Source organism: Centruroides sculpturatus, unplaced genomic scaffold (assembly GCF_000671375.1).
Source record: "Centruroides sculpturatus isolate CEXI.00-Female unplaced genomic scaffold, Cexi_2.0 scaffold890, whole genome shotgun sequence".
Classification (NCBI taxonomy): Eukaryota; Metazoa; Arthropoda; class Arachnida; order Scorpiones; family Buthidae; genus Centruroides; species Centruroides sculpturatus.
Window position 1 is genome coordinate 207,351 of NW_019385014.1, and position 18,105 is coordinate 225,455.

The 18,105-nt window shown below is 26.0% G+C and overlaps 1 protein-coding gene across 3 annotated transcripts in view; it reads right to left on the reverse strand.

Annotated features, from left to right (window-relative positions):
- Positions 1-18,105, reverse strand: part of LOC111633430 — a 67,178-nt gene that overhangs the window by 38,427 nt on the left and 10,646 nt on the right. For 2 of the 3 annotated variants that reach the window (XM_023377995.1, XM_023377996.1), the window contains one exon: positions 15,725-16,138. In XM_023377995.1, the coding sequence (XP_023233763.1) occupies positions 15,725-16,138 (414 nt within the window). Of the gene's footprint in view, positions 1-12,993; positions 13,329-15,724; positions 16,139-18,105 lie in introns of those variants that run through there. The other variant, XM_023377997.1, reaches the window with a different exon arrangement.

Here is an 18,105-nt window from a genome sequence, read left to right on the forward strand (position 1 = left end):
GTAATATTTTGATAATTAGCTAATTAAATGGTATTGGCAAACAAAAAAGGCTGATGTGCCATTAGTGGCATGCATACTGTATTTTAACCAACTGCCTTATATAAGTTATTACATTAATAAATTACTTAGTTTTGGTATCTTCTAAAGAAACTATTTCAATTGATTTATCAAAACCTATAAATAAATTGCTTTGTTAAGGCAACTGAAAAATGTTTATTTCTAAGAAATGTTTTTGAAGCCTTCCTAGAGTACAGAAATTAGAGCAGTTGCACATTCTAAATTGGAATTTAGAATGTTTAAAATTATTTAGAATAGTTAAAATTTAAACATATAAAAGTAAAATTTACAATTACTGCATACAGTATTTTGAATAACACATAGATACATTTAAAATTAATATATGTTTCTTGTAAAGAGTGTAATGGAATTTGAATATTTCAACTGATTTATAAAGTAGCATTCAAATACACTATCTTATATGATAAAGATTTTTAAAACTTTGGGAATAAAACAGTAAATAATTGAATCAACAAGTCCAAATAATATTATCTACAATTTTCTTACTATCTTTTGTTAGGGCAGGGCTTCTTAAACTATGGGTCGCGACCCCATTTGGGGTCGCTTAGCGAAATCTTGGGGTCGTGAGATTTTAATGAAAAATATTGAAAATAATTTGTGAGAGTTTGAAAATGGCAAGCTTTGTGTCATAGGTTTCGTGAGTTGCTCTTTGTGTCACTTCTGGTGCAGGGAGACAATGATTCAGCAACACTGATTGTAGTGTGAACTAGTGCAGTGTTGTCACTTTTCAGTGTATTCAGTTGTCTCTGTTCCAAGGTAACCAGGGCTATGGAGTCGGAGTCGGCGGATTTTTTGACGACTCCGACTCCTTTTTACTTACCAACTTGTTATGTATATAAAACGGAAAAGTATTGGAATCGTGTCAAATTTGACCCTCCAAGTTTTTTTTTTTCAAATCTACACGTTTGGAGAACTCCCGAACCCCTCAAAAAAGTCAATAAAGGGGAAAAATTCGCGCACGCGTGTGTGTTGGCGTCTAATTTGTTTAATTTCTTTATTTTCTGTTCTGAGATATTAAACAATATCTCAGAACGGGTAAAGTTTAAGAAACGAAATGTGGCACTGTAGCTTGCGTATAAAGGGGCATTAATACTATTAAATTTTGGTTCTTAATTAAAGGTCGACAGGGTGAAGACATAAAAGTGGTCATGTGTCATATCTCTTAATGAATATTTTACTCGTTATTAGCGTTCAAAATTTAAAAAAATAAAATAAAACTCGTCTCTACCCTCAAAGTAAGCTTTTTTGCCATTTTATAATAGTACAGTAAAACCCGTTAAGATGTTCTCGCCTAAGATGTTAGAATGTATATGGGGACACGATTTAGTTCAACCACTTTGACGCTTAATAACTAACTCCTGTGTTAAACCATCTGACTCCGATTCTGACCACTCTGACCACAGAAATTATTAGGCTTCAAACAGGGTGAACAAAATCATGCCCCCCACACACAGTCTAACATCCACACATATAGAAAAAACCTCGAATCTTTTGCATATCTCGAAATTTCAAGGTGTCCCGAGTCCAAAAATGTAAAAATTTGGGAGGGGTCATTTTTTGACCGAGCGCTACACTTTTCCTCTGTTATATATAACAGCCGGAAAAGTAAAAATTATCGAATACATATTTATATATTACTTAGAGAAGTCTTTTAGCTTTGGAATAAAAAGTTTCTACGCTTTATCTTTATTACAACTTTATTTATTGAATATTTTATTCTGAGGTCACGTGATGACATCAGAATTTCCTGGTCTCTTTCGGTAACAAATCTGCCCCTAGTCGGAGTCCGATGGTAAGGAAGAGTTGGAGTCGGTAGATTTTTACGCGACTCCACAGCCCTGATTGTAACACAAGAGACCAGGTAGCACATCATTATTGTTTTTGCAAATTTGTATATATGTTTATTTTATATGTTTTTTGGGTCGCGAAAAAAATCACAATCATAAATGGGGTCGTGAATAAAAAAAGTTTAAGAAGCCCTGTGTTAGGGTATGAAAACTTCTTGTTATAAAGTAAATCATTTCATATAATTTGGAAATGTTGTTATGTTATATGGCAACTAATTGATAATGACTTATATTTCAGTCAAATAAATAAACATTAAATTAATAATAATAAAATATTAGTTTCTAACTTGGCTGGTGATGAAGATTGACAGAAATTGACTGATGATGGCCTTCAGTCAATAACTTTCTAATACTGGAATATATTAATTTAAACACATACAAAATACCTACACCAGCATACTTCAAAATATGCTGGTATAGGTGTTTTGTATGTGTTTATATTAGTTACTGCACTTAAATTAAGTATTACAACATAACTGACAAGTTTAATAAATGATTTATATACTGAACTCTGTTTCTTAAAGAAACCCATCATGAAATAATTTAAATAAAAAATAATATATTTAAAAAACTAAGAAAAAACAAATGAAATATTACCAAATATGAGATGATCAAACTGTTAGAGAAAACAGATATAAATTTTAAAATATTGAAATACGTAGTTGCATAATATTTGCTTAATATATAATAAAAAAGGTGATGTATACATACATTCATTTCAAAAGTTTATTCAATAACACAATGTTCCATCTAAATCTAAATTTTTTACTTATTACAATTACAGTTTTGATCTTCTTGGCAATTTTTTAATGTCAGCATGTGAATAATAGATCCTTACAAATTATATAAGAAAAAAAATATCTAAAATTAAATATACAAAATTAAAATAATCATATAAAGAAGATATAAAATAAATTTTATCATATTAAATTTGTCTTATATAATCAAACACAAATTCTGGAATTATGCAATTATTCAATTTATAACTTATTTTTTGAATTCTATTTTAGTTGAAAAGATGAATTTAACATTGCATTGTGCTGTTTAATCTGAAATTTTTTTTATAGCTAAAAATGATTTAATGAATTTAACTTTAAATCTTTTTGTCATTTAAAGATTTTTACACATATTTAGATTATTATTTGAAATTTTCTAAACAAAATTCTTTCTTAAAATTATACAATATAATTTTATAATCTATACTAATATTATAAAGAGGTAAAGTTTGTAAATTTGGATGTAGGAGGTAATATCTCCGAAACTACTCATCCAATTTCAAAAATTCTTTCACCAATATTTAGAATGGAACTTCAGGGTGGACATAGGCTGTATATTATTCTGTTAAACATTCATATAAATTAAAAGATATCATCTAGGATTAAGGCTTTTATGTTCAACAGATGGCGCTAACTCCACGAGTATGATGACCTAAGTTTTCTTTTCTTTGAGGCACTATGCTTTTCTGTGAGGATGAACTAAAGCAGATCATCTTCTATCTATCTATATAAATAAAAATGTAATGTTCGTTTGTTCCTACCGATTCCTTTGAAATTTTGACAATGTTGCATTCGAACATATGCACGTGTTTTTATATAATATACATGTCAAAATTCCCCCATTGCGGAGAGAGGGACAGGATTAAGGCATACCATGAAGAATTTGGCTTCTATTATACTATTTTAGATGTGGCTTTTTGCGTTTTAATAGGGTACATCAAGAGAATGTACACTAAGAAGGGATTTTTTGAAGAATTCCTTCCCCCACGGGGGAAGTGTTATACATTTATAATAGATACATTTTGAGCCACAACAACACATTGGTAGGGTCTGCTAGTTAATGAATAAAGAAGATTTATATTTAGTTATATGAATCATATTACATAATATGATAAGAAGGAATTATGATAGTTTTATACTTACCCAGATTTAAATCATATTATGTAATATGATTCATATAACTATATGTTATTGAATAGCAGTTAATAATTCAAAAACTTTTCTTTGTCAATTATGAGATTTAAATCTGGGTAAGTATAAAACTATCATAATTCCTTCTTATATATATATTTTTTAAGTATTCATAAATATGTAATCACTGATGAGTCAACAATTTTATGTTTATATATATATATTAAAAAACTTTTGACATTTTAATATAAAGACTAAAAATTTTCTAATAGAAAAATTTGGATTACAAATTCTTAATGAATATTTAATGATTTTCTTTAAAAAATATCTATGTTTACACTGCAAACAAATAATGGAACAAAAAACTATCTTAGTTTTCCATAATCATCATAAACATACTTAACATATGAATAGTAGATTATTATTACTTTTTTACATATTTAACCATATTATTATATAAATAAATAAATAAAAGTGATGATAAAACTTTCTCCTACAATAAATAAATATAATCTCTTCCAGATACAAATTTTTATATTTTCTAAGTATTTTTGATATCACAAACTTTCATTGTTAAATAAACTGAATTTTAAAATAGAATAATGTATTAAAACTATCTGAATAGGCTCATATTAAATGTAAAATATAATTTAATGTAATTTGAGTTTTTAATTGATATTCTATTTTAAAAATATAGTATTTTATGAAATATAAGAACATATCTTTGAAATCTGATATTTAACAATCTTAAGAGAAAAAAGTTTTTGCTTTTGCAAATGCTTAGAAATTCATTATAACTTTTATAATAATACATCTTAATAATACAGCAAAAATAATAAATTTTCTTTGAAGCAGTTTTATAAGCTAAAACCCAAGTCATATAACTAAAGATAAGCTATATTTCAGATAACTTCAGACTAATTATGGCTAACTTTTACTTATTAATTCCAAAATTAGATCTAAATTAATACATATCTAAAATCAGAGGAAAACTGGAAGTCTAGATAATGTAACTAGTAACATGCTGTCCAATATATAAAGAATTTGAGCTCAAGTTCCATTCCAGATTGTTTCTTTTCCCCAGAATTTTCTAAACTATGTATTTAATTAAAATTCAAAATTAATTTCTAATTATATATTTATACAAGATAGTGAAACCATCACTTACCTTTATGTCAAATTTTAAAATTAATTAATTAAAAATTAACCATAGTTTGGCCCAAATTAACTCAGAATTTAAACTTATCCTTTAGTTTAAAAAAAACTCTTCAATTATAACTTTTAAAATCATTATTAAAAGTGGAATAATAAATGGATGAACTTATTTAATATTTATATAAACATGTATTCATTTTATTTTTAACTACTATTGTTTATGTAAAAATCATTACTGAATATGAGATTATAAGATTTTATTCTGTTAGGGTCTATTATTATAAAGAAAATAAGGTACATCTAAGAAGAAAAAATTTGAAATCATTATAATTTTAAAGACAATAATAAAACTTTTCAAATAAATTTAAATGCTATAATATAATTTAAAATATTATATATAGTATACAGTAGCTAATAGTTTCAGATAATAAATAATGAACAATTGTTAAATAGTAGTTTTAAGTAAAATATTGTTTATTAATTAATAGTTTAAAATGTATATATATAACTTTGTAGCTGTTATGGTAGCCAATACATTTTAACTGCAAAATATTAAAATATTTGGAATTTATTTTATCTGTTATATTTGATATTCTTGTAAAAGGATAGACTAGATAAGGGACTGTTTGTTTCATTTGCATATACAGAATAAGATTAATGCATTTATTAACATGCTGCTATCTTTAAAGTATTTAATTAGATTACAACATAATAAAATATGGTATACAGTAATTTTAAATTCAAACTTTGTATTTTCTATAAATTTTGTTGCTTTTCTTATCAAACCAAATACTTGTTATCTTTGTTCTAACTTTGTCATTCAGAATGACTTGAAATACAGATACAGGTTTTAAAAATAAATTTTAAAATATTTTTACAAATTTTTAAAATATAACTAATTTTTTTTAAGTACTTCAATTGTAATTCTTTCATTTTAATAACTGGACAGTGCAATGGAATAATAATATGTTCAAATATTGTAGCATTAATAGTAAAATTTACAGCCATCATATTTTTCAATGTATTCTCATTTTCTATTCCAGGAATAGCCTGATTCTTTTAATTTATAGTTTCATATATAAAATGAATGTGATATCTATTTACTTCCTATGATAGACAGTGTAAAATAACAACAAATAAAAAATAATCTCTTAATGAGATTACTTCTTTTTTAATATTACTTATTTTTATCTGTAATTACTTACATTTTACCTGCAATTTAATATTACAAAATTCAATAATAATATTAGTAAATATTATATCTGTGAATTTTTACAAAATTATAAATTTAATTTATAGTTTCATATATAAAATGAATGTGATATCTATTTACTTCCTATGATAGACAGTGTAAAATAACAACAAATAAAAAATAATCTCTTAATGAGATTACTTCTTTTTTAATATTACTTATTTTTATCTGTAATTACTTANTGTTAAGTTGCTACATAGCAATATATATACATACATCAATAGATATTTCCTTGTTAAATATTACACTCCAGCACTCCAATAAAGCAGTTATATATACAGGGTGTGTCATAAAGAGTGGATAATCCATTACCTGCAGATAAGGGACATCATGACTGTTCAGAAAATTAAACATTGTGTTTAGTAAAAGTGTCATAGTTTTCAAGTTATTGGACATTTCCTATGTTTTTTTTTTTTTTTTTTGGAAAATGGACTCCCTCGTTCACATTTTTCAATGTCACGGTCGCAAATCAAGGATTTTTACCAGTCTGTTTTTTTAAATACTAGTCTTAGATACATGTTCTATTAAATGTAAACTGCCATTTTAGTGTCATAGACTTGGTTTTTTTAGAACAAAAATTTTAAAAAACAAAACAAAAATTTTGAATTATTTTTTTGTTCTAAAAAACCAAGTCTATGACACTAAAATGGCAGTTTATGTTTGAACATGTATCCAAGACTAGTATTCAAAAAAACAGACTGGGAAAAATCCTTGATTTGCAACCATGACATTGAAAAATGTGAACAGGGGAGTCCATTTTCCAAAAAAATAGAAAATGTTCAATAACTCGAAAACTATGACACTTTTACTAAACACAATGTTTAATTTTCTGAACAGTCATGATGTCCCCTATCTGCAGGTAATGGATTATCCACTCTATGACACACCCTGTATAAACAACTACTTTATTGGAATGCAATATTTAACACAGAAACACCAACAGTGTTATTGGATTTCTTCAATCCATCTTAAGATATTAAGGCTCTATAACATCCCACAAACTTACCCAGTTTAGAAATAACTGTCTTAATCTTTGAGGATGTACTAAGAAGTCCAAAAACACTTGGATGCTTGTGTTAAATAATTGTACTCCAACAAAATAGTTGTTTTTGATTTATGACTTTTGGAGTGTTAATAAATTTATTTATATATGTATACATACATACATTTTTTGTTAAATTGTAATATAAGAGACTCATGATATTTGAACCGTCATCTAGACTCATTTCAATTATGATCCACACACGTACTCCATTAGACTAATAATTTTTAATGAACAATTTTCAATCGGTCCCGAAAATTCCTTCTCAACCACCAATGGTCGATATCCACCAGGCCGGATGGCCCAGCAGTCCAAGGTGGCAGACTACCTCTCTGGCGGACCCGGGCTCGAATTCCGACGGGTCAAATTTTTCGGGGGATCTGTCCGGATATATCGGGCCCCGTCCCTCGCCACCCGGCCGCCCAGTTGTAGACTTAGCCGAACTCATAATGGGGTTGCTAATAGGGGCCCTCTTAGTGCCTATAGAGTGGAAAGAATTTTAAAAAAATGGTCGATATCAATCCCTTTGGAANTCCAATTTAAAAGTTTTTTCTATCATCATTAATAAAAACAAAAAATTATTTTAATGAAATTGTTTATTAACAATTGCATAGTAACAATTATAGACCAAAACATACTGGTAGTACATTATCTCTGATGCTTTGTATACAAAACATTTACTGTCACTTGGAAATTAAACTTTGCTTTATTGAAGTAAAAAGTACTTTAAATCTCAAACATTTTCAAATATTACTTCTCATCTTCAGATTCTTTAAAATAAGCTTATTAATAAAAAGTACATTACTCTGTTTAATTTATTTTTAAAAAAATCTCCTAATAATGAGCAATGAATATCAAAATATTTGATATGTAAATTATCTCCTCAAACTCTACTTGTTGCCTAACATCTAAAATGCTTATTAGTTTGAAGTTACAGTATCTTATAGACTAACAAACATTTTAAGTTTACTGCTAATGTTTTCTTGCATTATCAAATAAATTTTGTTTGTTAATGACTATAAGAAATTTCTGTAATATGCTTCTTGTCTAGTCTTGTAATCAAGTTTATGAGCTCTATGACGGCTTTTCTTTTCCGCTAGACTTATTACACCATCAATTAGAAACAGGACAATCTTTTGAAAATCACATTTTTATTTCCTAGAGTATGCATTTCGGACTTTGAGTCCCTTTTCAACTCTGTGATGTAAATGGTTATGAGAAGCACAGAAATGGTAACGATTGATAACATATGGATGATAATTATTAATTTACAGGTGTTTGCTATAACAATAGTTAGAATGTTAATGTAAATTAATAATTATCATTCGTATGTTATCAATCGTCACCATTTCTGTGCTTCTCATAACCATTTACATCACAGAGTTGAAAAGGAACTCAAAGTCCAAAATGCATACTCTAGGAAATGATTTTCTAAGGATTATCCTGTTTCTAACTGATGGTGTAATAAGTCTAGCAGAAAAGGAAAGCCATCTTAGAGCTCATAAAATTATAAGAAACTTTTCAAAAAACTTATGAGAATAAAAAATTTTGCAAAATAACAGTGAGTACTTTGACAACTGCCCAAGCAAGCACATTATGATCTATGTAGTAAACTATAATGTGTTTACTACATAGTGTGTAATGTAAGTGATATGACTATAGACTATATAGACTTTAATGTGTAGTAATATTATGCAGCAACATTATACTTTACATAGTTCTATCATGAGATAGTTTCTATAAAAACTACTTCTGTTTTTGTACTAAATAATGATGGGAAATAGTTTTCTAATTGAAAAAAAACAATTTTATTAAACTAGTTTAAAAGTTAAAAAATAAGGCATTAAATAACTATTAAATTTGGTTTGTTTTTGTCCTTTTATTCTAAATCTACAGCTTTCAAATGATAAATAATATATTCAAAAGCTTTCATAATGCTAAAATTGAGAAATTATCTTGTATTATCTTCTATAAGTTGCTACAGGTATACCTCGGGTTACGTTGTTTCGTTTGTCAAAAAAAAAAAAAAAAAAAAAAAAAAAAAATCAACTGTATGTCATTTTATTCAACTTTACGTCTGTCTGCCACAAATATTGAAGTTGTAAAATAACTAGAAAAGTGTTAAAAGCACATAAAATCATATTAAAATATATATTTACAGTAAATGTTAATATAATCATCATGAATCATAGAGAATGAAATATGAAAACATCTGTGACTCTGTGTTGTCATCTTATTTAGCGGTCTTTAAGAGCTCAATATTAGCATTTTCCAATATCTACTGTTTGGTGTCGTTGTCAACGCAACTCAATATTGGTAAATTTTACATAAATTAGTTTATTTTCTACTATTGCAAAATAATAATCATCTTATTTTATAACGTCTTAGAGCAAACCACATTTAAGAAATAAAGAGTCCGCAATGTACTGTAAATTGTAAACATGTATACTGTATTTACAAGTATGTACAGTACATACACGTATTCATAAATTTAGATTACTTTTTTCTGTACTATATTAAATACTAAAATTTATTTGTTTGTAAGCTTAAAATAGATTCTTATTAACCATATATTATTAAAAATGCATTTATAAATAAAATATAGAACTGGGAATGGTTTTGTGGGAATGATATCTAGCCTAGTGACAAGTAAATTCAACTTAAGTTGCCTCTCCTGGAACAAATTATCGACGTAAGGTGAGATATACCTGTATTTAATTCAACTTTATTTATTTATTTTTGTAAATATTTTGGAAATTTTAATCATAAATTTTTAAGAGAGAGCATATCAAGTCTTTTGGCTGAAAGATACTGTATTATTTCTGATTCAATTATAATATATATACACAATCAAATTAGCTATATGTTGATTCCTAATTTAACATATATATCCTGGCGACAATAACAGAATATTACTGAGGAAATATACCACAGCCATTATTTATAGATTTCCATATATTCATTAAAGAAGCAATTGTTTATCTTTTAAAAGACAGTTAATACTAGAAACAACTATTATCATTCGAACCATAATCGAAGATTGTAATATTGACTTGAAAGAAGAGACTGGCTCTTGTGACTTAATCGGTTTATGCCTATTAACAATTCTCACTCGTTGCTCGACTTGGTTTTAATGAACCTAAGAAACAAAGTTTCGTATATGGCGAATTAATATCCGATCACCTCTCTATAATCATCTTTATACATATTATAAAAATAGAAAAATTGGGAGTAACAGAGTCAAAAAGAAACGGAAGATAAACGAACATTTAATAATACTATTACGACAAGGTTTATACGCACGCTTTTTCTGGAATTATTTTTATATTCGTCAATATCTATCTATCAATCAATCTGTCGATTTCTTTTTTGGCACGTTAGTCTTTATCGACAAGAAAAGTAGGAAAAAAACAAAGGAAGTCGTTTTTTAAGAACCGNTCAAAAATTATAAAAATAATAATTTTATTTATAAAATACAACCAAGAAAATATATATAAATAACAATCAAATTCATTAATAAAATGAAATATTGCAAACATTTAGTCATTTTTCTATTTTCAAAATTTATGGATGTTTTCTGTGTAAATAAAATGCTTAATTAAATGATTTTTTGATGATATATGTATGATTTTTTAACTTTAATTTATTATTTTGAATTTATTCTAAACAACTCCATCATTTATTTAGATAAAATTTAAATCTGAAATTAAATAATCATCATAAAAGTTTGATTTTCATTTTTAAGAACACCACCAAAAATTAAGTCTTATGTACTGTACATAGAATTAAGAAGTGTAAATAGATTTTGCTTCAAATTCCTTTTATGCTTTTCATCATAAATAAATACTTTTAAATATAAACAAATGATATGTTCTGAATAGAATAATAGATCTGAACTATTTAAAAATATCACAAAATGCTTATAAACATCTTAAAATCATATGATAAAATTAAATAAAATTAAAAATGAAAACTTATGAAGTCTTGTGGATATTTATATCAATTGAAATTTTTATTTCTGTAAGTTATTTTGTTAAGTCTTTTCATTTAATAATCAATTGAATAATTCAAATTTTTATAAAAATATATGAAATTGAATTTAAAATTTTAGTATCTTGGAATAAATTCAAAACCTTAGGTTTACAAAGTATAAAAATAAAAATCTAATAATGGTCCTTTATGGTTTTCAAATCTATGAATAACAAGTGCTTTTTAAAAGAGAACTTATTATTCATAGAAAATTTAAATATATTAATTCTATAAAATAATTTATTTAAATTAATAACAGGTTGGAAATCTGTTTTGAATTTTTCTTTGGATATTACCAACATTTATTAAAACTATGTCAGGAACAAGAATTTTTATTCTTGATTAAAAAAAAAAAAAAAAGTTGAATTAATGACAATTAGGTAGTCATACATTATGATAAATTTAAAATATATACCATTTATATCATTCTTAGGCATTTATAAGGAAAGCAATAGCTTTGGATCATTGCTTTTCAATAATAATTGATCTCTCTGATTATTTTTTAAATAAGAATAAAAAATTCTTGTTCCTACTTTGCATATAATAATCCTTTTCAAAGAAAACCTCAGTTTAAAAATTCAAAAATATAATAAAGATTATGTATAAAAAAATTTATTGTAAAAGTGAGTCCAAATGAATTTTAAATATGAATCCAGTATACATGCATCTCTCAATAGAATATACTTTAAATGTAAAAAATATGAAATTTAAAGAAGCTGTAAAGGTTATTAAATATTACAATTCAGATTAATTTTTATATGAAATCTGTGGTAATAATAGTAATTTTGATATATCTATGAAACTTTGAAAAAATATTTTTGTAAAGATGTAATAATGGAAATTTTTGAAAAAATAATACAATAAAAATTGGACATAGTGTTTTTTTATTATTGTAAACTTTAAATGCAAAAAAAATAATTTTTTTTATTTGCATTGTGCTAGTATTATGTTTAAGTTCATGTGAATTTAAAGCAGTAAGAATGTGAATTTACCAATAAATAAAATAAAGATAAATTATTATATTTAAATTATGGCAAAAAAAAAATAATCAGATTCCTAATATAATATATATTAATAGTTTATAATAAATATTAAAAATATAATTACTCATTCAGAAATGATGGTCCAAAGCTATATATGAAACTACAAACAAACCATAAACTATCAACACATGAATTATCACTGTATATCATGTTTTGAAAATTTTTTATTATATAATTAATAAAATAACTTTTTCAAATAAAATTTGTAAACTTTATAAACTGTTATTTTTTGTTGAGTTGCAGATAGCAATCATGATTTTATTGTAATTTTTTCTTCATATGGTAACATCAAATTTAGATACAGTACTTGATCAATAGGTTCCATTTAGTCTGATTTGACATTTATAGAATTTTATGTTTCTTTAATGTTTGTTTTTTTTTATGAAGTTTTACAAGCTTTAATTTTGAGTGTATATTATTTAATACTTTTTTAAAATTTATATATTTTTTTTATTTTTCATTCATATTCTTTTTACAATAGTTAATATAATAGTAAACAATAGTTAAATAAATGCATTATGTTTAACTATTGTGAAAACTATATTATTTGTTTTTCCCCATTCCTTAATTTTATCAAAAATATAAATTGAAAACAATTTCAATTTATATTTTTGATAAAATTAAGGAATGGGGAAAAACAAATAATATAGAATGCTTAAGAGGATTCCGACAGTCACTACAAATTTATTTTTACTATCTTTTATGTTGAGTAATGGATAATATTGCTCAATATAAGAATTAACTTAATGAAGTAGTGTGTCCAGTAAGGAAGTAAATATGTTATAATTGAATCATTCAGGAAAAATAAATTCAACAAAAAGAATAAATGCTCTACTCACAATTGCTCAGACTGAGTAGAAATATAGTTCAAAACCTCTTATAGAATCTTTCTTAAGTAAATTTCCAGTATATTATCACCTTTAGAATGACTAATTTTTTCAATCTTTCATCTGGATCTTCATCAGGTCAACTGTTCTAGAATCAGAACGTTTCAAACATCAACTCTACTAAAACTTGATACACTATAGTAATAAAGTCAACCACTGCCACATGCCATTGTGCTATATAATGTCTATATTAATAATAAATTACCAAACAAATGCCTCCCTCTAGGGTCAAATTGTTAGATAATTTATTAATATAGCTGTTATATAGCCCAATGGCATATGGCAGTGGTTGGCTTTATTGTTTCAATCATTGTCACAAATGTTGTGTTTTATAAATATCTGCTTTTTAAATGTCCTGTTTATCAAATGTGTCTCCAGGTTTAAATTCATTGCGTGATGTCATTATCATAAAGTGCAATACAAAATATTACAAGTAATTTAAACTGATCCTGTTTCAAATTTTATTTTAATATTATAAATGCATTGGATTGTGATTTTAAAGTAATATCTGCTATGCATAGGACAATTCTTTTTCTTCTTTAAAATGAATACTTCTCCCTTGTTTTTCAGCCTTATATATTTCTAATGATTCCAAAGCCCTAATGTTTTCTAATTTGGCTCTCCTAATGATAGTGGTATTCTGTAGATCAGCCTGGTACAGATTCTTGAATTAACAGTTGTAGATCTAAGAAGTGGGTCTGTGTATTGTTGGATTTGTCCAGTTTGAGACTGAAGCCAAAAGGGTTGTTATTCATGGTATCCACAATGCTTCTATATTCAGTTTACTTTTCCAGATGATTAAAATGTCATCCACATACCTTTTGTAAATGTGGATGTGAGAAGGAATAGTGGTAATACTTTTAGCTCTAACATACGTACCACCATTTCACAGAGACCCCTTGATATCGAGCTGCTTATTAGCACTCCTCTCTTTTGTATGTATGTGATGTTACTATATTGAAAGGAAGAGCAATAACAGATCATGTGCGCTAGATTCAAGATATACTGGTGGTATGTAGGTCTTGTAGTAATTTGAAACAGTCAATCTCAGTGTGCAAAAGTATAGTTGTAGTTTGATAGATGGATAAAGGGATATGAAATCCAGAACTATTATGTAATAAAATAAATATGTATTTACCAAAAAAACCAGCAATAATTCACTTCCAAATGAACGTTTTCTACCATTTTCAACGGTCATCATCAGGTTCGATCCAAGAGTTCGAAAATAGAACTGTTATGTAAGCCTTTTTTTATGTATTATGATCTGTCTACACACTTAGTTGAAAACTTGTTACATAATCAGCTTAAAGAACATCTACGAGATTACAAATTTACAATATCTAATTTGAGAGAGTTTGTTGAAGAAATGAAACAGATCCTTATCCAAAGATTGGCCAAAGCATACAGCAAAGTAACAATGAAAGGAGTAATGCAGAAGAGGAAAGTGATAACAGAAATAAGAACCACAATAATAACACTTCCCATACAGCAGTGGAATATAATCATAATATAAAGAACATGTTAGAGAGATAGTGGAATATAAGAATGTCAAAATAGCATAACTACAAACTACATACAACTTACTATTCAACAGCAAGGATGTGCCCAATCAACTCTGTTTACCAGGAGTATATTGCATTCCAGTAATGAACCAGAGTCCCCTGGAAATTGGAATACATTGGTTCCACCACACACACTACAAAAAAGATTAGCTGAACATAATTATGATATCAACCACAACAAACACACCACCACCTTGGCCTTCTATGCTGCAGACAATGACATAGATTAGGAGATCCAAACAATTAGATAACATTAGGGCTTAGGAATTGCTAGAAATAATTAAGGCCAAAAAACAAGGGAGAAGTAATTTCAAAGAAGAAAAAACGATTGTCCTATGCATGGCAGGTATTACTTTAAAATCACAATCTGATGCATTTATAACATTAAAATAAAATTTGAAGTGATATAAAATATTACAAGCTGTTTAAACTGATATCACTCTTTATGATAATGACACCACACAATGAATTTAAACCTGGACTCTCATTTGATAAATGGGACATTTAAAAAGCAGATATTTACAAAACACAACATTGCAACAATGTTCAAAATATTAATCATTCTAAAGGTGATAATGTACTGGAGATTTATTTAAGAAGTTCTATAAGAGGTTTTGAAGAATAAATGATTATAGTTAGTCAGTTATTAACATATTATAATTTAAAATATATTCTATTCAAGGATACAGAATGTTTTATATAATTTGTTAATTTTCATAAATGCTGATCTTTTTTCATTTATACTAAATATTATAAATAAATTTAATGTTTTATCTATAAAAATTTATATTAACATAGGAGAGCGATAATTACAATAAGATAAGTTCATGCAGTGGTATGAAGCTTCTATTCTAATGAAAGAAAATTATTAATTATTATTCATAATAATAATAAATAATCTGCAGCTTATAAAGAATATTACCTGTTTATCTAGTGCCTCTTCATCAATTTGGGAGTCACAAACTGTTGTTGGCACAGGAACAATTCCAAGTTCTATGCATTTTTTGAAATGGGCTTTAGATTTCATGTGTTTGGTTAGATTCCCTTTTGTCTTGAATGCAAAAGCACAATGGTAACATTTATATGGTCTGAGATTTGTGTGAGTTCGAATGTGTTTCTTTAAAACACTTGGCTTCTTGCAACGAATTCCACATTCTTCACATATATATTTTCCCCAACCTCTACCTCTAACATAAGTTCCATCATCAGTAGAATTTGAATTTCCTTCAGAATGACGAACTCTCTTTGATGGATGAGATTGAATCATTTCATCCGGTGAATGAATATTAGAATGAGAGGTATTTTCCTCTATGTTTTCTTCAGAATGGTTATGCTCCTATAAATTAAATTATTTTAAAAATTTTTTATTTATTTTAATTGTTTTTCTGTGGAATTAACTCACCTTTTCTTTTATTTTTGGAGATTTTTGAAATTCTTCCTTTGCTAAGTCTTGCATACGAAATGTCCAATAACTCGAATGAGTACATACAAATGTGTTTCCCATTTTAGCAACTGAAATAGTCATCCTGCCATTTTCTTTACTCTGACGAGAGTTATATAAACCTATCAACTGGCTAGGTGTCATTCCAAACAACTCCTCTTTAGCTGGCAATACTTGCCAATTAGAGTACATAGACAATTTTGGATCAGTATCCTGTGGTACATACATTGGTTGAGAACGATATATACAACAANTTTTGCGACGAATTAGCATAGATCTATATAAAAGGCATAATTGGACTTAGGATGATCTTTGATATTTATTTATTTATTTTTATTATTATTTATTAAATACACGGAAATTTGTATACATCATTTTCGTTTATAGCACGTTACATTTTAATTTTTTACATAACCGTTTATTTGAAATTCGATTGCGTAATTTTTCGAATTCCCGTTTCGAATTAGAGAAATAACTAATGATGAATGCTTAATGCGTTTGAAAACGTTTTTATGTTATTAAAGAATTATGCTGGATAGTTGAATGGTTTTTATTTTTAAGTTTTATTAACTTTTGTTTAAAATACTAGAGTTTATTATATAAGCTTTGTTCAAATTCAGAAAATAAAACAAAGACTGACATTACTCTATCATAAATACTTATCTGTATTTTATTTCACTTTCAATGTGAGGAATAATGGCATGAAAATGTTTGCATTTAATTTGTTCTTTATAGAATATAAAATTCCATTATATAGATATCCACAATAGAAATTAACATTTATAGTTACATATTAAAATCATTTTTCAATATAAAAATATTGATAAAAAATAACACAAATTCACCCACAAGTAAAACTAAATGTGTGATCTTTAAAATATTTTAAATTGATTTTATATACAATTTCCTCAAAAGTTTCCTTTTCAGTTCTGCATATAAATGACTCATTTCCCTCAATTTATTTCATTTTTATCTAAAACCTGAGTTTATACATGCCTTTTTACAATAACATGTAATACATATTAAGTATAAAATCTTTAAAATCTCTTCTATGATATATTATTACAATATATTACCACTAATATAATTTTTAAAATACAATTGATATTGTGCAATTTCTAGGAAATAATATGCATAATTTAAAACTTTGTAAATTTAAACTCTTTATATTTGTTCAAACATTTATTAAAAATAAGTTTAATTTTAAGAAACATTGGAATATAAAAAAATTTTATATTCTTGATATAATTTTTAATATTACTGTATTTCTACAATATGATCATATAAACATAAATTAAAAAATTACTGCAATTTTCAGCTATTATATTAATTGTAGATATATTTTATCAAATTAGTATTATCATCATTTTTTTCCTCATCTGACTTTTCTTCACAGGATAAAAACAAAAATTTTAACAAGATCAATGCTTTTCCTATGATTTAGTAATCATAGGAAAATTATAAAAATTTCTGTTTAATCTACTTTATATCAATTAAATTAAATGATATAAACAAAAATAAATGTTATTTTATAGTATCACTAAATAGTAATTATAGTAAATTTATAAAATAAATAACTTGCATAAGTTAAATATAGTACATTGCATAATAAATATAAAATTATTAGATACATTAATTTTATATTTATTATGCGAGACATTATAGCTATCTAATTTATAATAATTATAAAATAATAGGAAATAAAATTACTCATTTTTCTTTTCTACAAACAAAATTTCAAGATTTAGATTAAATTTATCTAAGTCATTGCAATAACCACTTCATTGACAGAAGCAAGCCCTTATAAATAAATTCTATATTAAATAAGTACCCTACATAGAAGATTACCAATGAATCATCTA